Below are 26,378 nucleotides of genomic sequence, written 5' to 3' on the forward strand. Positions count from 1 at the left end.
TTATTTCAGGAGCTCACTGTAACACTGGCGCGCTCCGGGCTGCGCGCCCGGTGTATATCATGAGGCCACGCCTACCCCTCGGGCGTGGCCACCTCCCACTTGGTGCGCGGAATGATGTCACCACGCCAGTGGGCTTTTGTGTCCGCCACACGCGCCCCCCAGAATTCCCGCGCACCTGGAGGGCCAGTTTGCAGGGCAGACGAATGACCCGGCCGAAGCGCCCCCTGGCGATCGGCGGCGTCCGGGGTGCAGGGATGCCAGGTGGGATGCCCCTGGCTGCCCCTGGGATGGGTGCAGGACCGGGGGGCGGCGTGGCGGCGGGGCTGGGCGGTGCCGGGGGTCCGCCCGCAGGGGGGCGGCCCCGACGTGGGGGTCGGGCCACTGGCGGTGGATGGTCCACGTCGAGGTGGGCCGGCTTGAGGCGGTCTACCGAAACGCGGTCAGGAGTACCGCCGATGTCCAGGGTGAAGTGCTTCGCCCCGGTCTCCAGCACGCGGAAAGGCCCGTCGTACGGGGGCCGCAGTGGTGTCCGGTGGGCATCGTGGCGGACGAAGACGTACTCCGCCGTGCGAAGCTCCGGGGCGACGTGCGTCGGTGGGTGCCCGTGGCATGCCGTTGGCACCGGGGCGAACCTCTGGGCGGTCTCTTGCAGAGCGGAGCGCTGCTGTGCCGCGGACCATGGTGCCGTGTAGTCGAGGAGGAACTCGCCCAGCACCCGCAGCGGTTGCCCGAAGACCAACTCCGCCGCGGATGCGCGCAGGTCCTCCTTGGGCGCCGTCCGGAGGCCCAGCAGGACCCAGGGGAGCCTGTCGACCCAGCCGCCGTCGCGGAGGGTGGCCCGGAGCGCGGCCTTCAATGAGCGGTGAAATCGCTCACACAGGCCGTTAGCCTGGGGGTGGTAGGCCGTGGTTCGGTGCAGCCGGACCCCGAGCCCCTGCGCGACCGCCCCCCAGAGCTCCGAGGTGAACTGGGGGCCGCGGTCGGACGAGATGTCTGAGGGGGTGCCGAACCGGGCGACCCAGGTGGCGATGAAAGCCTGTGCGACATCGGCCGCCGTTGTCGACGCCAAGGGCACGGCCTCCGGCCACCCGGGTGGTGCGGTCCACCATGGTGAGGACGTAGGTGAAACCCCGCGAGGGGGGCAGAGGTCCCACCAGGTCCACGTGGACGTGGTCAAACCGGCGTTCCGGCACCGTGAACGGGGCCAACGGGGCCTGGGTGTGCCGGTGCACCTTGGCGCGCTGGCACGCGAGGCATGTCCTGGCCCAGCCGCGGACGGCCTTCCGGAGGCCATGCCAGACGAACTTGTCGGCGATCAGCCTTTGGGAGGCCCTCGCGCCCGGGTGGGACAGGCCGTGGATGGCGTCAAACACCTGGCGCTGCCAGCCCGCGGGCACGATGGGGCGAGGACGCCTGAGGGAGACGTCGCACAAGAGGGCCGCACCCGCACCGTCGAACGCCACCTCGGTGACGCGGAGGCCCGTGACGGCGGTCCGCAAGGCCTGGACGTTGGGGTCAGCGGCCTGGTCCGCTGCCATCTGGGCATAGTCGATGCCGAGGTGGACTGCGTGGGCGACGGCCCGGGAAAGGCAATCCGCCACCGGGTTGTCCTTCCCCGCGACGTGCTGGATGTCCGTCGTGTACTCGGACACGGCCGAGAGGTGACGCTGCTGCCGGGCCGACCACGGCTCGGTGACCTTGCCCATCGCGAAGATCAGCGGCTTGTGGTCGACGAAGGCAGTGAACGCACGGCCCTCGAGCAGATGGCGGAAGTGCCTGACCGCCAAGTGAAGCCCGAGCAACTCGCGGTCGAAGGTACTGTAACGGTGTTCGGGCGGGCGAAGCTGCCGGCTAAAGAACGCCAGCGGTTGCCAAGCTCCACGCACCCATTGCTCGTGCACCGCGCCCACCGCGTAGTCCGAGGCATCGGTGGTGAGGGCGATCGGTGCATCGGGCGCCGGGTGCGCGAGCATGGTGGCGTTAGCCAAGGCGAGCTTCGCGCCCGTGAACGCTGTGTCCATCTGCTCGGTCCAGGTAACGTCGCCTTTGCCCGGCTTACCTCGGAGAGCTTCGTGCAGGGGGCGCAGGAGCTGGGCGATACGGGGCAGGAACCGATGGTAAAAGTTCACCATGCCCAGGAACTCCTGCAGCCCTCTGATCGTGCGGGGGCGCGGAAACCCCTTCACCGCCTCCACCTTGGCCGGCAGGGGGATGGCTCCGTGCCTGGTGACACGGTGCCCCAGAAAATCGATTATGGTTGCGCCGAACCGGCACTTTGCGGGGTTCACAATCAGGCCATGCTGGCCCAGGCGTTTGAAGAGCGTGCGGAGGTGGCGTAGGTGCTCTTCGCGGGACACGCTGGCAACGAGGATATCGTCCAGGTAGACGTAGACAAAATCCAAGTCACGCAGGACGCTGTCCATCAGTCGCTGGAACGCCTGAGCCGCATTCTTCAGACCGAAGGGCATGCGCAGGAACTCGAAGAGTCCGAATGGCGTGATGACCGCCGTCTTCGGGACGTCCTCCGGCCTGACGGGGACCTGATGGTAGCCGCGTATGAGGTCCACCTTCGAGAAGAAGGACATGCCCGCCAAACGGGCGGAAAAGTCCTGAATGTGGGGGACGGGGTAGCGGTCGGGAGTCGTGGCGTCATTGAGACGGCGATAGTCCCCGCACGGTCGCCATCCCCCGCCGGGCTTCGGCACGATGTGCAGCGGCGACGCCCAAGTGCTCTCTGAGCGCCGAACGATGCCGAGTCGCTCCAGGGTAGCGAACGCCGCTTTTGCCACCGCCAGCGTCGACCAGGAGCCCATTAGCGCACAGGAAGTCCGCGCCAAGCAGTGCCATGGGCACGTCGGCGGTGACGAACGTCCATCGGAAAACCTGCCCTCCGAACCGCAGAGAGAGGCAGCGTTTTCCGTACGTACGGATGGGCGTCCCGTTCGCGGCAAGCAGCGCGGGGCCCCCACCCGCGGCGTGCTTGTCTGACGTGCCGGCGGGAACGACACTCACCTGCGCTCCCGTGTCGCATAGGTAACGGCGCCCGGAGAAGGTGTCCGTTATGAACAGCAGGCTGCTCGAACGGCCGGCGCTCATCGCCACTATTGAGCGCCGGCCCAGGCGTTTCCCGACCTGTTGAAGGAGCATGGCGGATGACACTGCCGAGCTTCGTGGCCGAACTTGGCGTGGAACCAGCACCAGGTGGTGGAGCTGGAGGAGCGCGGCTGGCTCCGCCAGGCCGGTGGAGTTGGCGGGTTTCCCCGCGGTGGCGGTTTTCGCCGTGGCGTTGGGCGGGGCGTGGCGGCGGTCACGAGGTGCGTATCAGCATGCTGCGTATGCTGTATAAGCTGATGCTGTGGATCAGCAGCATCAGCAGCAGCATCAGCAGCATCAGCCACGAGGGCCGTGACGGCCACGCCGACTCTCGCCCGCGTGTCCGAAGCGTCGAAGTACTTGTCCGCCTCGGCGGCCAATGCTCGGGGTTCCGTTAGCCCGGTCCCGGCCAACACGAGGCGAACCTGCGCTGGAAGTTGGTGACGGAAAAGCGCCCGGAATAGAGAACCGGGGGCTTCGTCGCCCAACAGTGACAGCATATGGTCCATTCGGACCGACGGGCGCGTGTCACCGAGCTCGGGGAGATCCAGGAGGCGGTCGGCCCGTGCGTCGTCCGTGAGGCCGAACGTGGCTAGGAGTAGCCGCTTGAGTGCCTCGTACTTGTGGCCGTCCGGTGGGTGGCGAAGGACGGACACAACTCGAGCGGCCGTGCCGGGCCCGAGGGAGGCGACGACGTGGCAATAGCGCGTGTCATCGCCGGTGAGGCGCCGAAGCTGAAATTGGGCTTCGGCCTGGACGAACCAGACTTCGGCCTAAGCCTCCCAAAATTCGGGAAGTTTGATGAAGTTGGCCATGGCAATGGCGTCGCGTGTGGAAGGATCGCTCCGGCAGATCCAACGTCAAGGGGGTCACCAGTAAAGCGCGGCGTTACGCGCGCTGCTTGCGAGCAAGGAGGAAGCGGACAAGCGGTAACTTATAAGCGTCTTTATTTCAGGAGCTCACTGTAACACTGGCGCGCTCCGGGCTGCGCGCCCGGTGTATATCATGAGGCCACGCCTACCCCTCGGGCGTGGCCACCGCCCACGCCTACCTACACAATGATGTCACCACGCCAGTGGGCTTTTGTGTCCGCCACAATGCTATGAATATCCTGGAACAGCCCTCGTGTCCAGATTATTTTGAACAAGGAACGTTTCAGGCGGCTTACCAACGCTCAGAGGTTTTAAATCACTTTTGCTTTATTATAAAACACTCCAAGTGCGACGGTAAAAAACCATACTTTCATCACATAAATCCAGCGTCCAAAGCGAAATAATCAGCAGCAGCCACTCCAGCGGGAATGACGCGGTATAACGCCGTGGCGATGACGCAACACATGGGCGGAGCATGAATTGAATATGTGATGAGGAAAACATGGGTGGAGCATGATATGCATGAGGCAAACATGGGCGGAGCATAAATATACAGCATTACATTGAAACTCGTTTACAGCGGAGCACAATTATAATGGTTGCAGTACAGTTTGCGCAGAATTGAAATTTCTCTTCATGTTTGTGTCAATTATTCGTGTGTGTACAGGATCGATACTCATGTGCTTTGTCGACGAGTTCATTAAATCGCTCGACGTGGGGTACGTCCACAATAGTACAATCCTATTGTGAACACCCCTCGTCGAGCACGTTAGTGGACTCGTCCATCCAATAATGCATTGCTGAGCGGTGAGCGCTGAGGAAACTGGTCAATGCGGTCTGCAGAGGTATCATATCGACAAACATCGGATCACTTTTGTCTTAAGACAAAAGTCAAAACGAGTGAGTGTCATGGAAGATCCAAAAAAGAGGAAGATTACGGACTTCTTTTCGTCCATCACCGCGACAGACCATACTATAACAACAGATGAGGCACAACACCCACTGGGTAGGCCTGCCGCAGCACCAGCACCTGAGGCCCAACCAGAGGTACGAGTACGCCGTAATGAAGCAACCACGTCTTCCGATCCCCTTGGCAATACAATCACTCTTAAAGTGAGTGATACAAACGACCAATCAGTGCCTGTGCTGGAAGGCAAACAGGCCGCGCCACCTTATGATGTCGGTGATATTGTGGCCGATAATGTTCGTATTGAGTCGCTTCCGGGTGACGAGAAAATCAAGTACTTCAACGAGCATCACTGCCCACAACATTTTGATTCCCTGTGTGTTCAACGGATCAACCGTGAGGGACAAACTCGTTCATATGTGCTGAATTTTCGCAGAGAGTGGCTCGATCGTTACAAATGGTTGGCTTACAGTTCTGTACTTGGAGGTGGGATGCGTAAGTTCTGTGTCATGTTCCCTCCAAAAAATGATCAAATTAAGTCAGGGGTGCTAATTCGATCACCCTTAACCAACCTACGGAAAGCAACGGGTACAGACGGTGCACTGGCGACACACGATTCACTGAACTACCATAAACAAGCCATGCTTGCTGCTAATGATTTGATGGAAAGTGTCCGAAATCCGACCCACAGAATATCATATTTGATTTCCGAGCAGAACAAATTGAACTATGAAAAAAATCTACACATCCTCCGACAAATTGTCAGTGTGGTGCTGCTTTGCGGGTCGGCAGAACATAGCACTCAGGGGACACCGATACGACAATTCGCTGAAATGTGATGATATCTCAAACAAAGGAAAGTTTCTCGCCATTTTGAGTCACATTGCCGAAAACGATGAGATCTTACGGGAGCATCTGCTGAGTGGCAACAAGAATGCTCGCTGTACCTCCAAGACCATCCAGAACGAAGTGATAGAGATCATTGGTGGCCACATTAGAGACGGACTGACCAAGTGTTTGAAGGAGGGAGGATTTTCACCATCATAGGTGATGAGGTAACGGAGCTTCATTCCAACCATGAAAGTCTCAGTATTTCACTCCGGTTCATCGACACCCTGGCCTCACAACCTTCAGTTAAAGAAGTATTCTTTGATTTCGTAGAGCTCGAGAGAACTACTGGGGAAGCTATAGGAAAGGCCATCGTAGATTGTTCATTCCGAAGAGGTGCGGACATCAGTCAGGCAAGAGGGCAACGCTATGACGGTGCATCATCAATGGCGTCATCCAGAATCGGAACTCAAGCACAGATTAAAGCTGTCCAGCCTTTGGCGCGCTACACTCACTGCAACAGTCATGTGCTACATTTGAATATCGCAGCAGCATGGAGACGATCCATGGTTCGCAATATGATTGATACCATTAATGAGCTTTATAGATTTTTCAAGAACTCACCCAAGAGACAACGTTACCTTGAAAAGACCTTATCTGAGCAAGAAGAGGAAACCTCAGCAAAAAAAACTGAAAGGTCTGTGCAAGACGAGGTGGGTGGAGACACATACTTGTTACGAGACAGTCGAAGAGTTATATCCATTTGTCTGTATTTGTTTGGACAGGATTGTAAATCCCGATGGTGATGAGAATTCCTGGGGGTGGGACCGTGATAGCCGCGTGTCTGTACAAAACACACACACACACACACACACCTCCATTTATAGTTGATTCAATTTGAGTGGATTCCTTGCTCAGGCTGTTTTATACGACGGCATCAACGATGCGCTGACGTAGCGAATCTGGCGCCGAGAAACCGTGACTCGAGGTCTGTTGATCACGTGGTTTGCTTTTACCTTGACCTGCGACTCGAGGGTTCGTGATCACGTGTCCTGTGTGTAGCACTGGTTCCTCGCTATTATTTTATTTTCATAAATGTAAAACTGAAAAACAAGACATTTCCCGAGACATGATATTTCTGCTGATATTATTTGATTCAACGTACCATTATCAACCATAACGCCGACACTGAGGCATATGTGTCTAGCGGCTCCGCCCCCATCAAGCTGATTGACAGTCATAGCCACGCCTACCCCAGTCATATTCTTTCACAAAGGAATGTAGTTTTACATACTTTTCGTGAAATCGTTTCAAGCTACGAGAATTATACCAAAGGATGTTGCAGGAAATAAAACTGTCGAATGGTACTAGAATCATTGCCATTGATAGTGGCAGCTCAGAAATATGCCGTCTGAAGAAGATTATTATTATAATTATTAGCCGGCGAAGCCGGTGTTGTGAATGAACGCATACGTATTATGTTGAAAAGCCAGATTTTGCTGGATCCTTTGAGAATTTCGAAGCCTTGACGCACCAAATCGCTCAATGGAGGCCGCCATCTTGCGGATGCGGAAGTATGCATAACAAATTGAAAAAGGTTCAATAGGAGTTTGTTTCACCCGTCTTTGTTTGATTCACAATCTAATGCACCTCTAATTTGTAATTAAAATATTTTAAGACCAACCTCGGCCCGCACGGGCCTGGTTATCTTCAACGAAAATCGTCACCAAACACCGGAACCAATGAGATTCGAGCATTTGAAAAAATATTTCAAAAACCAAATCACTCAATGGAGGCCGCCATCTTCCGGATGCGGAAGTATGCATAAAAAAATTGCGAAGAAGCTCAATAGGAGTTTGTTTCACCCGTCTTTGTTTGATTCACAATCCTATGCACCTCTAATTTGTAATTAAAATACTTTAAGACCAACCTCATTCCCCGGGCCCACACGGGCCCTGGTTATCTTCAACGAAAATCGTCACCAATTACCGGAACCAATGAGATTCGAGCATTTGAAAAAATATTTCAAAAAAGCTTATTACCGCGTTTCGGACGCTGAAAATGGCGACAAATATTCTAAAATTGACGAAGAATTATTTTTTAGAAATCTCGCGGCCGTAGTGCATAGTTTTTCATGGCCGGAAATATCCGAAGTTGAGACGGAATTCACCGAATGAATCAAGAAGGAGATTTTATAAATTTTAATCTCATCCAGAATGCAAATGGTGTAATTTTGAACTAGGTACGGTACCTACTACACCTACCTACTACCAACTACCTAACCCACTGATGCCATTGTGATGGGTAAAATAGTGGCAAGAGGCTTTGGCTTCGCCGACTCATTGCGGCTTTGCAGTCGGATACTAGTATTATTATTATTACAATTATTATTATTATTATTATGAACAAGAATATAAATTCCCGGGTTTGACCGATCCCGTTTTTTCGCTTTATTTTGCTTTTGCCTTGGTCTGGAGAACTGAAAGTGATCCCTACCTCGACAATCAGCTGAACAGACCAGAGGCACGTGCAATTTGCACTTCTGGAAGAGGAAGAGACTTCCGGAAGACTCTTCCGGTCGTTCGATTTGGACTCTTCTCTTCTCGGAAGCTCTTCTGCCTCTTCCAAAAATCCAGCAGAAGAGGCGTGGGCTCTTCGAAAACAAAAATGGCTTCGCCTAATTTCAGTCACGGAGAAACGCTGCTGGTTATACTTACGCAGCAAAACTTTCAAGTGAAAACACAATCTGTATATTTGCATCAACTTGTGATGTAGTGTCATCTTTGTCTAATTCTTCCATCATGAGCGCGAGTAATACATGTTTGGCCGCCATCTTGCTTTTCTTCTGCCTGTTCGGCGCAAAGCAATTTTCCGGAAGAGGCTTCTGTCTTCGGAAGAGACCAAATTGCACGTGCCTCAGGTAGACTCTCATATGTAGACTAAGCGAGTTTTTAAAGAAGATAATCCAACTTTAGTTTTGTATGTAGCAGATGGGACCGACATTTTTTTCCACACCATCCCTACATAGAGAGTACCAGCGTACTCTGAAATATATATATATATATATATATATTGTTGCGAATATGGAATTTGACCTCCATATCCGCTTGTAAATATTCCCCTATCTTCTCCGATACTCCCCAACTCTCCCCTTACCCCATTCCCTAGTCCCATTGTCTGTAAACAACACCCATTAGAGCCGATCTTCCCCTTCATTCCCCCATTAAATGTCGTGCCCAGGTCCCCCGCACCACACGTAGACAATTATAGGACATCTTGCTAGTTATTCTTAATCTATGTCAGTTAAGGACTTGTTTCCATTAATTATGACTCTTCGTTGCACCAGAATGTGATGATATGGCACCAGTAGGAGTTTAGGACCTTCCCATACCTCCCCGCATCTCTTCCCATCATCTCAAGCTCCAACAACAACCACAACAACAGCGGCTTTGCGTCCTCACTCCGGCTCGGTTGGCCGCCATTGAACATGTGCTCGACGGGGTTACCCAGAAGGGGGCTCCCTGTCGGCCCCTCGTCAAGGGCGGAGCCGGTAACCCCCGCACCCAATGAGAAGCCATGGGCCGATGCCATATGGGGCGGAGCTAACGAGCGAGGGCGTGACTCCCCGCCGGATATACGCGGCCCCGCGCCGGACGTGACGTCAGATGCGCCCCGAGCTTGGAAGGACAAGACGCCACCCTCCCGAGCGCTGAGCGACCTCCCCGGCATCTCCACCAAAGTCGCGACCCACGAGCGCTGAGCGACCTCCCCGCATCTGCTGGACACCAACGTACGCGATTCTGTCCCTGAGCCAGGTGCACCTGAGCCATCGACTGCCGCTTTCCTGGCCATCAAACCCCGTGTGAGTGAGCCTTGTCCCGTTTATCTGTGGTCTGTCGAGGGTTAATATAAGAGTGTGTTTAAGTGCCCACCTTCCTATGTTTCCCTCTTGTCCCTGTAATCTAACCTTTTCCGCCTTAATATAACCTCCTCCGGAGGTCTTGAGAACTGAACCCCTGGTGTCGTATTGTGTGATTGTAACCCAGCCGGGTGTCTTCTCTTTCCTATTGAGCCAGCGTAGCGCGATTAGTTAACATTCGGGCACAATCGGGTAACTTGTACGGATACGGCGGCCATCCCGCTCGGCCCACCATACCATCAAAGTCGTATCTGTAACAATTGGTGTCGAGGAGTGGAATTCGAACCCGGGACTAAATTAGTTAGGCCCAAATTTTGGGAGGGAAAATCGATTCGGAGCGCGTTTCCCGCGCGAAATTATAACGGCGAAATTTCAATTTGTTTTACGAAAATAAAAAATAAAAACCGAATTTTGAAAGTCGCGCTATGGCGGATCAAGACGGCTGGGGTCCGGTAGGGGAGAGTGAAGCAGGGTCGGTCCAGGACCAAATTGAGGGACATGAGGGACATGAGGAGAGCGAAACAGCGGGGGTAGCAGACGCGCGAAATTGCGCCTCGCACATAGCTACGGCGGCCGCACCCGCTGCACAAGTGGGAGGGATGGCCCAGATGCAGGTCCTCATGGAGCAATTTATGGCGCAAATGCAGGCGTCCCTCAAACTGCAGAGTAACCAATTGGGGAACCGGATGGATGCTCAGAGTGAGCAAATGAGGGTTGATAGTGAGCGGTTGGGAAACCAAATGGGGGTAATGAGGGACGAAGCGAGGGCTCGGAGTGAGCAATTGGGGGTAATGAGGGACGAAGCGAGGGGTACCAGTGAGGGGTTAGACAATAATTTTAAGGGTTTAGACAAGAAATTTGGGAAGTTAGACGACAAATTTGAGGGGTTAGACAACGGGATAAAAGAGGTGAAAAAGGGGTTAATGGGGGTAGAAAATAGAATGGCTGCCCAGGAGAATCAGATAGAGGGAGTGAAAAATGGGTTAGAGGGGTTAGAAAACAGGATGGAAGGCAAATTGAGGGACATGAGGGACCAAGCGGAAAGGGAAGTTAACCAAATGGGGCAGCAGATAGAGGGGGTCAGAATGGGGGTAGAAACCAAACTGGATGCTCACAGGGAGGAAATGGAGCAGATGAGGGTGGCATCTGGGCAGGAGATGCAAGTGATGGGAGAGGAGATCAGAAGAGGAGTGAGTGAGGAGGTCGGAGGAGTGCGCGAGGAGGTGAGGCACTGTGAGGAGCACATGGAAAAGGAGGTGAGAAAGGGGACTGTAAAGTTACAAGGGGGCATAGAGGACCTGACGCAGGAGGTGGAGCAGCTGACGGTGGGACAGACGGAGTTAGTGGAGCAGGTTCAAAGGAACACTGCGGTATTAGGAGGGTTAAAAGCGACACAAAACGACATAAAAAACGACTTGATAGCGACAAAGAGGGAATGTCAGATGGTACGTGAGGGACTGACAACGAGGTTGGACGAGGTGATAGAGGTAATGGAGACGAAGGACCGGCAGGTGAGGACGCACCTGGAAACGGTCAAGGTAGCCTTAGAGGATGAGCTTGAGGAGACGTACCGGGGAATAAAAGAGGTGAGGCACAAATTAGAAGAAGTGGAAGAAGGGGTGAGCGAAATTAAGAAGCGACGGAGAGGGGATAACAAAGAGATAAAAGAGGAGATAAAAGAATTGGTCCAAAGTCTGTGTTTGGATCGTGATGATGTGCTCATTAACCGGATGAGGGATTCGCAGGTGATGGAGGAGAAGCGAAGAGGAAGAGGACCCGGTGTAAGTGGTGACCAATATGGTCGTGCGTATGATGCGCCAGGGGATTTAAGAAGCTTGGGGGTCGAGATGGACCCGGGTGTTCGTGAGAGGCCGTTGGTGAAGTGTGCGACAGGTCTGGTGTGCGAAAGAGGAGGTGTGCGAGAAAGTCCGACTCTGGGGTGTGTGAGGAAAAAGTGCGTGCCAAGGAGTAGTGAGGGTGCTGGCGAGAGTGAGTCGGTCGTAGCGCGTGTGCGAGGGAGCACATGGAAGCGCGGTGTGGTAAGTGTTACAGAGGGTGTGACGGGAGAGTGTGCGCGAGAAAGGTGTGTGACGGACAGGTGCATGAGGAAAGAGTGCGCTGTCAGAAGTAAGGAAGAGTGTCCACCTGTGGTGAGTGTTACAGAGGGTGTAACGGGAGAGTGTGCGCGAGAAAGGTGTGTGACGGACAGGTGCATGGGGAAAGAGTGCGCTGTCAAAGGCAAGGAAGAATGCACACCTGTGGTGAGTGTTACAGAGGGTGTAACGGGAGAGTGTGCGCGAGAAAGGTGTGTAACGGACAGGTGCATGGGGAAAGAGTGCGCTGTCAAGAGTAAGGGTGAGTGCGCTGTCAGGAATGGAGGTGAAAGTAGTGAGAGTGACATGGAGCGTGAGTTAGTTGTGACAGGTGAGCGAGGATGTACACCTGGGATGGAAGGATGTACACCTGGAATGGTAGAGCGTGAGTGGGAATGCACGCTGGAGTTGGTGGTGAGGCACGTGGTAGGATGTGCGAGTGAGAGCACACCTGTGATTGTCACAGAGGAGGTGACCGAGGAGGGGGCGCGAAGAGGTGTATTGGTGAGGTGTGCTACCAACGAGTGTGTGCCAAAGTGTTCGGTGGTCAGGTGTGTGACCAAGGCGGTGAGTGGAATGGGTGTACCTGGGTGTGTAAGGAACGGTACGAGGGGCATGGAAACGGCTGGATGTGTGAGCAAGGAACGGGCTGCGGGATGTAAGCATGCAGGTGAAGCATCGACGTTAGACGGGGTAGAGTTTAGAACGACTTTTAGCCGAAGCAGGCCCTCGGTGCGTGCCGGGCCTCGCTTTGAACGGCCGCGTCCAGGCTCCACTAGGCGGAGCTGGCAGCCCGATAGGAAGGGTCGTTATGGCGACCACGTTTTGTTGAGACGTGCCGGCAGGTCGAGATCGGGACATTGGATGGCTCCACGCCGAGGTGATGCATGGGATCTCGGCCCGGGTAAGCCCCCGTCCCTGCCCCGAATGCCGGACGCATCCAGCCGCCGGCACAAAACAACCAGTATCCATTGCTTGGCTTTACGAAGCCGGGCTGTAGATGTGAATTGGCGCACCGAGAGTACCTAATAAGTAGACGGGTGATGGTGATAGTGATAGTAGTGATTTGATACAAAATTTAGAAAAGTGAATAGAATTGGCACTAAATGGAAAATTTTTGATTGTTGGATTTGGACGAGCCAAATTGGTAGGGAGAGACCCCCGATGTGGTGGGATGGCAAATCCACCATCCTTCCCATGGGGGCAAATGCGCAATAGCTTATGGGGTGTATGGCAGTGAAAACTAGCCCGGGTGGGTTAGGATATTATATTGATAGGGATCTAGAGAAGATGACATTAGGTAACGTTAAGTTTAGTTAGTGACTGATACCTGTAGTGGGGACGCAGGTAGATTAGTATGGATGATAATGACGAGGGAGCGCAATAGTTTAAAGGGACGACTGGGAAGCGCAAGTTTCAGAAGGGAGTAGTTAGCTGAGATGATGCCGTGTTTGTGAGAATTGAACAGGTGTGATTGCACAGGTGTGCAACTGGACAGGTGTGTGGAGCAGTGTATGAGTAGTGAGTGTGTGGATCAGCGCGAATGCGCTTGGGGAGAGAAGGGTGCAGGTGGCACCAGGTGTGAGAGCACAGGTGTGCAGGTACAGGTGTGTGGAGAGAGTTGGAGTGAGTGGTACGGAGTGGTGTGCATGGTGCGAAGGTGTGGATGGGGGAAGAGTGGACCCCTTTCACGAGTACCCGGGGCGGGTAGTGTAAGTGTTAGGTAGAGGGTGCAGGTAAATTGTGGTTGGATATTGGCATTTGTGGTGCGGTTGCAGAATGGTGTTGTGAATGGGTGCATTAGTGTTGTGGAAATGGCTGGGCGTGTAGCCTGTTAGTGTGTGTAGTTGGTTGGGCACTCCACCACTGTGAGGATGTCGGCCAGGTGAGGCCGCAGGTGGGCTCTGGGAGCCGGTAGTTGTGAGTGGGTGCCTGAGGATCCCGGGTGTGGATCGGGCAGCCCAGTGCCAGAGAGGGCACGGAGTGGGGAGAGAGCCAGAGGGCCTTCCCCAGGTAGTTAGGTTAGGGTGAGGAGCAGGTAAGCTCGGAGGCAACTGCAGTGGTGGAGGTGTGCAGGTGGGTAGACCCACTGGGAGAGGTACACGCCGCAGCCCAGAAATTGTGCGAGGGCACCGGGAGATGAATCGGGGGAGTGAGACCCCAAATTGAAGAGCACCACAGTTTGGCCAATGGGAATTGGTTTTTAGAACCCATAGTGTAAGAGGGCCAATGGTTTGGCCGGAGAAAGACCCCGGGTAGTGTAAAGTTGTTAAAGTCATTTAGGAGATAGTTAGGATTGATGAACCTGTCGCACCATACGCAGCCACTTGCCTGTGGTGATGATGATGACTCCACACCTGTGTTTTCTTTGGTTGTGTTGCAGAAATGAGAATTGCTGTGAGGATTTGTGAGACGCATCACGACGTGGATGAGACATTGGGGTGATTCCATCTCTCCCTCCCTAGGAGGGACTGATGATGAATTGGTGATGGCAAATTTTGATGTTCAGTTGGAGATGGCAAATTTTGATGAGAGTTGAAAATGGCAAATTTGATTGGTTAGGAGGGAGAGAAGACGAATTTGGTTTATGGGAGGAACGGGGAAGACAGTAGGGATGTTGTCGATTTGTAAAGTAGATGTTTATGGGTAGTGTTGTGTTTTGTGGATACAGTAAGGGGTAAGGGAGGGGCCATGTAGGTTACCTGGTGGGGGGGGGCGTACGGTAGGAACGTACCTGTCTCACCTGGTTCCCATGTGCCCCCAGTGTGCATCACCTTGCATTGCGTGCACTTTTGCGCCCTTACCACCTTACTCACTTGTCTGCTTCTTTTGTCTCCCACCTCCGAGGATCTGGCTTTGGGGTAGAGAGAGAGGAGAGAGAGGTGCTGGCTACGCAGTTGTGGGCCTGCACTTTCGCTGTTCGCTGCCTGGATCGGTACACCATATGGACCGCAATGTTTGTGGCCACCCACAATGGACCGCAGTTCGTTTGCGGCCAAGCACCACCCGGGGATGGACCTATGGGTCAACGTGGCACCTATGCCATACAGGTGAACCACTTTTAGTTACCACCAAGTGCACCACAAGAAGAGCAAGAGACACCTGCAGGGTTAGGGGTTGTTGAAGTTATTTTTATTCCAATGAACAATGGTGACTGCACCGATTGGTGGTGGGGTGGTGCTTTTGATGCTGGGAAAGGGTGCTCTGCACGTTATTAAAGGCCGTCGGCCACAGAGCACTCGTGGGTTGGTGTATCGATGTTGGCAAGCGCGCTCTCTCTATGCATAACATCTGCATGTGTTCCTCCAAAAACAGGTCCTGGATCGTAGTGTAAATAGCAGCGTAGTCTTGTAAATAATGCTCCCTACCGGCTGTATGTTTAGTTTGAGAATTCTTTCCGGATTCGGTTATCCTGTGGGTGTGTTTCTGTGAGGAGAAGGGTGCAACGTCGCAGGGGGACATATTTACTCATTTGTGAATATCTATAAAACTGTCGCACTCAGGGTAGAGTTAATAGTAGAGGGAACTACATTGCGTGCCACACTAAAGTAGGTAAAAATTTATCGGGTCGGGACGCCCCGAGGGTAGAGAAGGGTGCAATGTTGCGAATATGGAATTTGACCTCCATATCCGCTTGTAAATATTCCCCTATCTTCTCCGATACTCCCCAACTCTCCCCTTACCCCATTCCCTAGTCCCATTGTCTGTAAACAACACCCATTAGAGCCGATCTTCCCCTTCATTCCCCCATTAAATGTCGTGCCCAGGTCCCCCGCACCACACGTAGACAATTATAGGACATCTTGCTAGTTATTCTTAATCTATGTCAGTTAAGGACTTGTTTCCATTAATTATGACTCTTCGTTGCACCAGAATGTGATGATATGGCACCAGTAGGAGTTTAGGACCTTCCCATACCTCCCCGCATCTCTTCCCATCATCTCAAGCTCCAACAACAACCACAACAACAGCGGCTTTGCGTCCTCACTCCGGCTCGGTTGGCCGCCATTGAACATGTGCTCGACGGGGTTACCCAGAAGGGGGCTCCCTGTCGGCCCCTCGTCAAGGGCGGAGCCGGTAACCCCCGCACCCAATGAGAAGCCATGGGCCGATGCCATATGGGGCGGAGCTAACGAGCGAGGGCGTGACTCCCCGCCGGATATACGCGGCCCCGCGCCGGACGTGACGTCAGATGCGCCCCGAGCTTGGAAGGACAAGACGCCACCCTCCCGAGCGCTGAGCGACCTCCCCGGCATCTCCACCAAAGTCGCGACCCACGAGCGCTGAGCGACCTCCCCGCATCTGCTGGACACCAACGTACGCGATTCTGTCCCTGAGCCAGGTGCACCTGAGCCATCGACTGCCGCTTTCCTGGCCATCAAACCCCGTGTGAGTGAGCCTTGTCCCGTTTATCTGTGGTCTGTCGAGGGTTAATATAAGAGTGTGTTTAAGTGCCCACCTTCCTATGTTTCCCTCTTGTCCCTGTAATCTAACCTTTTCCGCCTTAATATAACCTCCTCCGGAGGTCTTGAGAACTGAACCCCTGGTGTCGTATTGTGTGATTGTAACCCAGCCGGGTGTCTTCTCTTTCCTATTGAGCCAGCGTAGCGCGATTAGTTAACATTCGGGCACAATCGGGTAACTTGTACGGATACGGCGGCCATCCCGCTCGGCCCACCATACCATCAAAGTCGTATCTGTAACAATATATATATATATATATATATATATATATATATATATATATATATATATACGTATATATATATATATATATATATACATATATATATATTTATATATATATATATATATATATATATATATATATATATATATATATATATATATATATATATATATATATATATATATATATATATATAGATAGATATATATAGATATATATATATATATATATATATATATATATATATATATATATATATATATATATATATATATATATATATATATATATATATATATATATATATATATATATATATATAGGCATTTTTACAAACCTTACTCGACTGCTGTGTTCCATAACGTTGGCAAGTATCTCAACGAGCTGAAAAGTGGTAATGGATTCGTGTCTATGCCCAGATTAGACTCTTTGTTATATTTTTGAGGATGCTGGCAGATTATTTGATAGATTCTCAGGAGACAAAGCCTGTTAATTGCTTATCCACGGTGACAATAGAATCTGTTATGGCAAAGAGAAATGTGATGAAAAATGATGTTTTAGGAAAGAAAAAAATGAGCTATTTGGTTATTGGATAGTCTTGCTATTTTGGGTGATTTTCGGATTTTTGCTTTCGGGATGGATATATGAGGAAGCATGGAGAAAGGGAGAAGTGTTTTCGCAAGAAAGGGAGTGCATGGGTTAAAAAGGATCGTGGCAGCAATTAAGTTGCAGGAGCTCTCTCTTCGGGGAAGGCAAGCCTGGAATAGCACTGCGTGGGCTGGGGATTGATTGGACGCCAATGACGAAAGAACGCCCACATGTTGTTCATCGTATGATGTACTTGTCTTATTACATATCTGCCCACAGCTCAACCTGCGTAGATACCTGATCTTGCTCTTTCCATTCCTGATTCCTGTTCCCTATACCTGAAAAGCCACTTCTTCTGAAATATTTTTCACTAATATGCTGAGGTCTCAATGTTATCGCTACCTTGGCAAAAAGCATAGCTGGCTGAGTTTGTACAGACTTCCTTTGGGATACTTATTTTAAAGACAGGTGTTCTTATAAATCCCAAACATCACTCCGTGAGAAAATGTCTGGCCACCGATCCATTGTGCATTCCTCATATCACTCTCCGTATTCCTGGCATTGATTTAATCGGCATATGCTCTTTACCTCCGAACACAATTTGCCAATAAAATGTATTCCAAACTTTGCTTCCCTGAATATCGTGTCAAATGCCCTATATATGCTTCACAAAGAATTAAACAGCAATATTTAAGCCGGGAAATAAACTATGTATTGATCGTTCAGAAATTAATTTGTCATTTGTATGTGAACCATGACTATAGAGGAAAGAAACCCAAAATGGGGAAAATGGACATGCATAACATGTAATACTCTTAAAAAGCTTGTCAAAAATGACAGGTTGGAACAGTTTATTCGACGGTGCAGCCTCCTAAGCGTATCTTCATGTCTGCACGCCACCCATGGACCATCAAATCTTGACGCAGACAGTTTGGGGCGGGCTTCCTGTCAGTGACATGAGGTCCAACCGACCACTGCTCCACATCCGTTGTGAAAATCTCTCATACAGCACCGTTTACAGTGGCACGTGCAATAGGTGGCACAACATCACAACTTGGAGGCTGAACCATTGGTGCCATGTTCTTTTCTCCAAACATCTGAGGCTCTGCCTATACCTCAATGATGTATGTGCAAAAATCTAGATATCCAAGATGGGGGGTGCTCTGCTAATTGTGCCATTAGGCATCGTGATCGGTTTGGTGGAGGCAGCCTAATGGTGAAGGTTGGCATTTAAGTTGCCAAAAAACGGATACTTTGTCATCATTCGGAGAAGTGCTATTATATGCCCGATGTCAGATTCTAAGCAATAATGTAGATCATTATGCCTATAGTCATCCCTCTGGCCCAACAGAAAAGTCCCAACTTAATAATTATGGATGACAACACATGTTCACACCGTGTACACTCACATGGACTTACATGGCCTTATTTCCTGAATTATGTCTGATTGAACATGCTTGAGACATCCGAAGAAGGCATATTTGTTGCTGCCAAGTCTTCCCACAGTCTCTTGATCAACTGGAAGGGATTCATGGTCGAAGAATTGTGCCCCATCCCACGGCGAGAGCTGGATCGTCTGATCTGTTTGACGACAAGACGTGTGCGAGCTGCTATTTGGGTGGCCACACCTGATATTAAAGCCATTTGTACCAAAGTAAATTGATCTGCGATCATTTTTTACACTCGCATCGCTGCCAATTTGCACGTTCCTTTCAGACAGCCATATTGTTTTCACGTTACAGCTTCACTATGGCTTCCACCTACATCATGTTTATTTACGGAATGCACAGCCCAAAATGTGCTGGTGCTTCTTAACCAGAATATGAACATGTTTGAACGTGCCACAAAATCAATACAAGCCTCAGAATTTTGTTGCATAAGTTTTTTTGGGGTGAGAATAATACTGTATATTGCAGGTACAGGTATCACAGATGGCATGCGATATTGATGAACTGCTACTTTGAATACCTAAATGGTAGTCTGACACAATGGCCCAGTGCTAGCACAATTACCTTTGAGCCGTCCAGTCTGGGTTTGATTCCCAACCCGACCAGTTTGTGTTTCACAGACAGGGTGATGCGTTAATGAGTGCGACATACTTCTGACAGGACATTAAGCTGTGGACCTATTGTTCGTGGACATATTCAAGACCCCATTGCGTTTTGATGAAGAGTAAACCATGACCATATTCCAAATTCTTACCCAGACTGAATTGTCAATGCTATTTTAGTACAAGCTCCTTCAAAAGCTTTATATACTGCAAAATGAAAAGTTTTAATGTGGATATTGTATTCTTTATTTATTTAGAGTGTCAAGTAGTTATTGGAATAAGATACAATAATCAAAGCAACATCAATTCATTTCATCATTTTCCAATGCAGAAGTATATATGGCTTTGTTAGAACAAAATGTCCTTATGTACTTTGTTGTCAAATCCCAAATTGACATGAAATGATGCATAACCCATTGATCTATATATACACAAACAACTATTGAAAAGCTGTGGTCATGTGAAAACATCCTTGGTGAGTGCTATATTTAATATTGCATGTCCTCTTATTTGTTCTGCAGACTGTGAGCTTAGACGGATGAACAAGGAAGAAGAGGAGGTGCCGGAAGACATATCCTGTCTCTGAAGGAGGTTCCTGATTTTATTTGCTCCTCCATTCCTCCACTCACCTCCCCCCCCCCCACCCCCACCCACTCCATTTGTGTGGATCCACAAAGTACTGTACACTTAACTGCCCTAATCAGCAGCATTCGTCTCGTTCTCAAGTTGCACTCTATGTAGGATGTGCTTTTGAAGGCACTTCTACTGATGGAACAATGCTTATAATTTGCTTAACGAGAAATCAAAGGACATTTCCACCATCTACTCCAAAGTCGATCACAACTCAGTACTTGTTTTAAAGCCAAAGCATGACTTTTCCAAAAGTGTAACAGCACCCAAAGCTCATGTCTGGCATCACGGATCGCCAAGCACTTAGTAAGCCGGACATTGAATCTGATGAGAAAACGAAAAATGATGGGAGTCAGGATAGTGAATGGTGTGTGGAAAGGACACTGGTGGCGGCTAGCCAGGGTTTGGAGGCAAATTCAAGCTCAATCAGTCAGGGCTTTGACCTGCTCCTGAAGGCAATGGAGCCAGACCTGAGTCCCAGAGACTGTGGAAACTCTGCAGCAACAGCTGCAACTCCTGAGACCAGTGGTACGACATCTGTGACAGCCATATCGGAATCATCCAGTGCACCAAGACACCTCCACTGGACTCAGCAAGCCCGACTCGAGCGGGCTTTACGTGGTGGACCTCGCTACCGCCTTCGTGGTGGGACTGTGCAATACATTTACCCAACGATACCTCCATCTGCCATTGTTTCCCCTACTTCCATAGCCATCCCACCTTCCAGTCTTCTCATCCGGGGATCCCAATCAGAGCTTCCTGCGGAGCTTCCACGGATGTATAACACTTGTGGTGCCTATGGAACAAGCCCAAGTAGGGGACGGCCAGTACGTGATCGTGAGGGACGTGGGAAAAAACTGGGGAAGTACGTTTGCCATTACTGTGGGCGGGCTTGTGCCAAGCCGAGTGTATTGAAAAAACATATTCGATCTCACACTGGTGAGCGCCCATATCCATGTCAGGCCTGTGGCTTTGCTTTCAAAACAAAGAGCAACCTGTACAAACATCGAAAGTCACATGCACACGCTGTTCGAGCTGGCCTTGCATCAACGGCAGATGAAGGTGGAGTTAGTGGTGGAGGAGGACCTGGGAGCAGTTCTGAGTGGTCAGAATCTCTCTCATCAGAACGCTCAATTTCTGGGGACACTTCATTTTCTTGTGATGATGGTGCCAGTGGAGGTGCCACAGAAACTCCTGACAACATTGACGTTGCTTCAGATATTGCTGATGATAGCTCCGATACAGATGGTGATTCTTTGGGAGTACCAGCCGGGGTAACCACCCCTTTTATCAATTGTTTGGAGGGCAGATCTCCTTCACCAGTGCACGCTCAATCAGCATCACACCCGGTATTAATACAAAAACATGACAATCTTGATGAGGCTGTCACAGTTAGTAGTGATGGAAAGGGGATTGTGGATATGGCTTCTGTCAGTATTGGAAGTAGCACTAGTAGTGGTGGTGTTCCCCGTGTAGTCGTTGTACCAGCTATATCATCAGCTTCTCCAACAGTTTTCTGTATGCCAAACACATCAAAGCAACGGGTCGTGAAGCAGAAACTTGCATGGATGGCAAAAGCGTCGAATCAGTGGCAGCTTCCACAGACAACAAGCACTTTGTTACGTCCAGGCCAACTGGGCAGCAAAAGCAGTACCGATTCAGGGTATTTTTCACGTTCAGAGAGTGCCGAGCATCCAACTTGTAGCTCAGGAGGTGAAATTCCTCTCTCCTATAAAGACATTGTTCTTGGCCGGAATGTTCCCGCGACGTCTCATAGGTCCTCAGCTGTGGTGCAAGCGGTAAGTCGTGACAGACCCATACGTTTGTGGCCACTTCCAGACAAGGGTAGACCTGATATTTTAACTGAAACCATAGCATACCAGAACACTGGTAAGAAAGCTATGTCTACTGAGGTGGAATTTACACCTACAACGAAGGCCACTTCACGCAAAGCAGCGATTTTACGTCAAGCTGATGTTTATCGGCTTCCTGATTCAAAAATCGAGCGACAGACAAAGTCTGACCATACCACTGAAATTGTCGATAGTCCAGCCAGCAGTAAAAGCGAAGCCAAATTTTTGCAAGTTCCAGGCACGGAGTCCTCAGGCCTATTTCGAAGCAATTCCATGCCCAGTTGTATGGTAACAATAACGGCACCTGGGAATGAGAACGAGAATGTGGATGTGGGGCGTCCATTCCGTAATAGCCATTCTTTTGATGAGCATATGTCGGGGATGAAAAGTGAGGCACTTCTCGCACCCAACCATCGCTCTCTTGTACGTCAAGGTGCTGTTGAACTTATAGGCCAAGCAATGTCCGAAAATCAAAGTGGTGGTGAGCAGCAGGTGTTAGAAAGAGGTCGCTGGGGAGTTGGGTCAATAGGCTGCCAAGAGAGCATTGTAGTTAGTCCAAGTCTGGAAAGAACATCACCTAGCATTGCAATGGAATATTGTAGTTCTTGGTGGGGAACGCGTGGTCAGCGTGGCATGCAATATGAGTGTGGCACGTGCCAGCTGCAGTATAAAACTGCTGAGCCTTTTGTCACACATAAGCACTACCATTCTGCGAAGTCACATGCACTTCAATCCAGTGGTTCTGGTGAAACGGATTCACAAAGCTTGAGTACAGAATCAAACCCACCTGACTCTCCAATGACCACAGAGCGTTCACCATTGGTGCGAAAACGACGCAAAGAAAAAAGTGTTGGTGATGATGATGATGTTACATCAAAAGGGAGTTTATCACAACCATCATCACTGTTAGGATATAGTGAGGAAAACTCTGTGTGCTCTGAAGACCAAGATGTATTTGAGAGATCTGATAGCCAAGAGAAAGGAATCGCACAAGCCATTGTTATGATGCAACCATCTTTACCTCTGACAGTAGAAAAAGACAATTTGAGCTTCCCTTCTACCAAACTAACTGCGGCAATGGGACCCAGAAGAGGCTTAAGTCTTGAAAGTGCCCTTGGTCGACACAACACCTCAGGGAGCAACAATGAGATCTCTGTAATTCAACATACCAAATCATTGAGTCAGCCTGGCTCATTTGAACGTGGTGACACAATGGAAATTCCAATATGGTCAGATAATGGTGGCCATTTGTGGCAGTCAACTTCAGAAGACAGTGTTGGAGGAGGAGGTGAACAAGGGCCAGGGACAGAATTTCAGGCATTACGTTGCGTTAGTGGAAAACTTGTACGACAGAGTACTATTCAGGTGCCAGAAATCTTGGTAACAGAAGAGCCTGATTTAGAGCAGGCAGCAGAAAAAACAGAAAAAGAACCAGATAAAAGACCTGAGGAGGAGTTTCAATGGCCACGGCGCAGCGAGACACTAGCTCAACTCCCAGCGGAGAAGCTGCCACCAAAAAAGAAGCGATTACGACTCGCTGAGCTGTGCAACTCATCACTCGAATCGAGCACTGATTCCTCATTGTCAGGATCTCTTTCACGTAGTCCTAGCCTAGAGAGCAATTTGTCACGCTGTTCCAGCCTTTCCATCTCCCTTGATCGTGTGGAATTGGATGATCATCCAGAAACAACCCTTGAGGAAGCACGGCCACGGTCTGAAGAGGCAGCTTTCCTCACAGTTCCTGGAACACACCATCACCATCATCGGACACACCTTCATATCAAAGAGATGCGACGCTCGGCTTCTGAGCAGGCTTCACGACCTCAACATACAGAAGCTTTCTTCGGTGAGGGTCGTAGCAAGTCTTTTGACCATGAAGTGTTGTTACAACATCCTCCAGCAGCTGATTCACCACCATGGCCAGGATCTAGGGTGACTAGTGAGCGCAGAAGGACAACACTTGTACGTCAGGCCTCCCTCAGCGGATATCACCATGATGGAAGCGGAGACTGTGGAAATATAGTGTCTCGGGAAATGTCTTGGCCTTCCCAAACTCAGCTATCTCGATCAGAATTGACCAAGAAGCTTCCACTTCATTCGTGTCCTGAAGAACAACCAGGTTTGACAGAAACATCTTCTCAATCTTCTTACATGTTACCAATTACTTCCATGCTTTCTAAGACGATTTCTCCATCATCACAGCAAGCTGCTTTTCATGTTCATCAAACTTCAGTCCCTTCAATTGCAGCCACTCCACTGAACGCATTGCAAATACAGCATTCACGGTTTTCTCGCATGTCATACCCATCAGCCTTGTATGAGCAGCTGCTGCGGTTGCAGGCACAGCGGTTGTTCCTGTCCCAACCACCTCCTACCCGCCTTGCAGCACTTACTTTGCCAATATACCAGCCCTTCTATGCTCCAGCTTCTGACAGTTATAAGAGGTTGTCCAGTCCTTTAGTAAGCCCCCACTGCATTTCACCAGAACGAAATCCTACTCAGTTGGGGCAACAGGCTATGCAGCCAAATGTCTCACCTTCATTGGCCCGTTTGCAGTTTAACAGGCCACAATTTTCCTCGCCTAGCCCTCTGCGCACTCTTGCCTCTTTCATCGTGCCTGTGCGTCTGCCATCACAGGGAGCGACGGGAGATGGCTTAAAGGTGACACATGTGACAGCAATGCATGGATTAGCAGTGGCAGCAGGTGGACGACCTCCAAGTTGTGACCCCGCTGTTGTCATTTGCCGGTTTGGATCTACTTATGGTGAAACGATGGGTGGGAGATACTCCAGTGCTGATATCGTGCCGGCCAGTTTGCAACGGGCCTTACTCCGTAACGATGCTATTAGAAGGCCTGGTGTGGAAATGAGGCATATTACGCAGGCATCGTCATTACCACTTGCTGCCATGTTGCCACCGACCACCTTACCTCCAGAAATTGCACCAGTGAGCAGTAAGCGTGTGCTCTCACCATCCAGTAGCCTCGAAATTGTAACTGAAATGCAGCGCCAAAGGCATGAGAAGCGAGCAAAGGAGTGTGAAGGTTCTGGCAAGGATGACGATCTTGACAAAACAGATGATGATATGACAAGAACTGATGGTGAGAAACCTTTAGTTTTTCCAAAAGGGGAAGCAATGTCTGAGATGCCACGGACCCGAAAGCCTTTCCTCGTACGTCAACTTTGCACGAACGATCCAGCTGGCTGCGAGAGCCCACCGAAAAGCCAGGAAGATGTTTGTGACATCAATGTGACCGCAATTGAAACTTCCCCCTTAGGCTTCAAGTCCCCAGCTGATGACCGCATGTCAGAAGGCATGCCAGAAAGCCCAGCAACAATGCCAAGTGGACAAGCCAGTCCTGGCGATGTCGAGATGAAAGAAGTGTGTACATCCCAACAATCAATCTCAAAAACACTCATTGCTGCACAGGCGTCTGACTACAGTAGCAAGCCACGAGTGGCACTGCTACAGATGGGCACTCCTCAGAATTGCACTGTGGTTATTGCAGCAGTTACGGAACTTCAACACATCTTGTTACCCAGCCTTCACACGGCTGTTGCCACATCTTGGTGTTTCCTTACCGGCCGGCCACGGCCTTTTACAGGTTTCATCGCTGCTTCATCTGTCCCATCTTCTTCGGCCTACGAATCCTGGACACCGCCTCGGCCCCAGACTGCTTCTGGTCCGAGCCTCAATCCGGCTGGCATTTCTGCCAGGACGGCTCTGGGCCTTTTGCGTTCTCGGAGTCGTGGTGGACCGTCGGTGTTCACGCAAGCCTCATTTGCACCATCTCAAGCTTGCGCCGTCAGTCACTCTCAAGGGTGGAAGCCAAGCCAAGTCAAGGTATGTGAACATGTGTGTTTCATTATTTAAAATGCAATCCCTTTTTCTTGACTTTGTATTAGTTGTTCACTGATAATTATTTTTTTTTACCTCTGCCACCGAAGGTGGACGGAGGTTGTTTTCACCCTTGTTTGTCTGCCTGTCTGCGAGCAGGATATCTCAAAATGTTATAGACAGATTCGGACGAAACCTATTGGGCAGTTTGGGTGTGGGACAAGGATGAATTGATTATATTTTGGTGAAGATCCGTATCTGATACTCTAATTTTTAGCTCACCTGGAACGAAGTGCAGGGGAGCTTATGCGATGGCGCGTCGTCCGTCCGTCAGTCCGTTCGTAAACACTTGAAACTTCTTCTCCGAAACCACTAATGGGATTGTGATCAAATTTGGCACAAATGATATTTGTTGTGTTGTGACTAAAGTTTGTTCATGGCATTAAAAAAAATTGGGGTCTAAGGGGGTTTACCGGAGTCAAAGTGGATCCAGGTTTGACCCCTCAAAATAGGAATTTGCTTTATTCTCAGAAACTACACACACAATTCTGATGAAACTTGACCACAACCTTAATCACCCGTGTTGTACCAAAGTTTGTTCACGGCATTAAGAAAAATCGGCCCTAAAGGAGTCTACGGGGAGGGTACGGACGGGGTGGGGGTGTTGCACCCCCAATTTAGGTATTTGCTCTTCTGTCTGAAACTACACACACGATTTCAAGCAAAATTGACCACAACCTTCATCACCCATGATGTACCAATGTTTCTTCAAGGCATTAGAAAAAATTGAATCTGAGGAGGTATATGTGTTGGGGAGGAGAGGAGGAGGGTTAGCCTCCAAAATAGCTATTTTTTAATTTGTTTGTTTAAAGTATTATGATTACGTTGGTATGATTGTACATGCTCTCCTGCCTTCTAGCAACCATTGAAATTGGTTGAAAATACCGTGATACTGTTTAAAATACCTTTAGTCAGTGTAGTATACTGCTTTATTCTACGAGGTGAGCGCCCATGTGTA

The 26,378-nt window shown here is 50.4% G+C and overlaps 1 protein-coding gene across 2 annotated transcripts in view; it reads left to right on the forward strand.

The window, feature by feature from the left end:
• Nucleotides 1-26,378, forward strand: part of HIVEP2 (HIVEP zinc finger 2) — a 241,199-nt gene that overhangs the window by 126,944 nt on the left and 87,877 nt on the right. For both annotated transcript variants that reach the window (XR_010985523.2, XM_068124642.2), the window contains exon 2: nucleotides 19,562-25,366. Coding sequence is in view for 1 of the 2 variants with exons in the window: in XM_068124642.2 (XP_067980743.2) it covers nucleotides 19,946-25,366 (5,421 nt within the window). In the remaining variant the exon portion in view is untranslated. The remainder of the gene's footprint in view (nucleotides 1-19,561; nucleotides 25,367-26,378) is intronic.

Source organism: Myxine glutinosa, chromosome 8 (assembly GCF_964187855.1).
Source record: "Myxine glutinosa chromosome 8, kmMyxGlut1.1, whole genome shotgun sequence".
NCBI lineage: Eukaryota > Metazoa > Chordata > Myxini > Myxiniformes > Myxinidae > Myxine > Myxine glutinosa.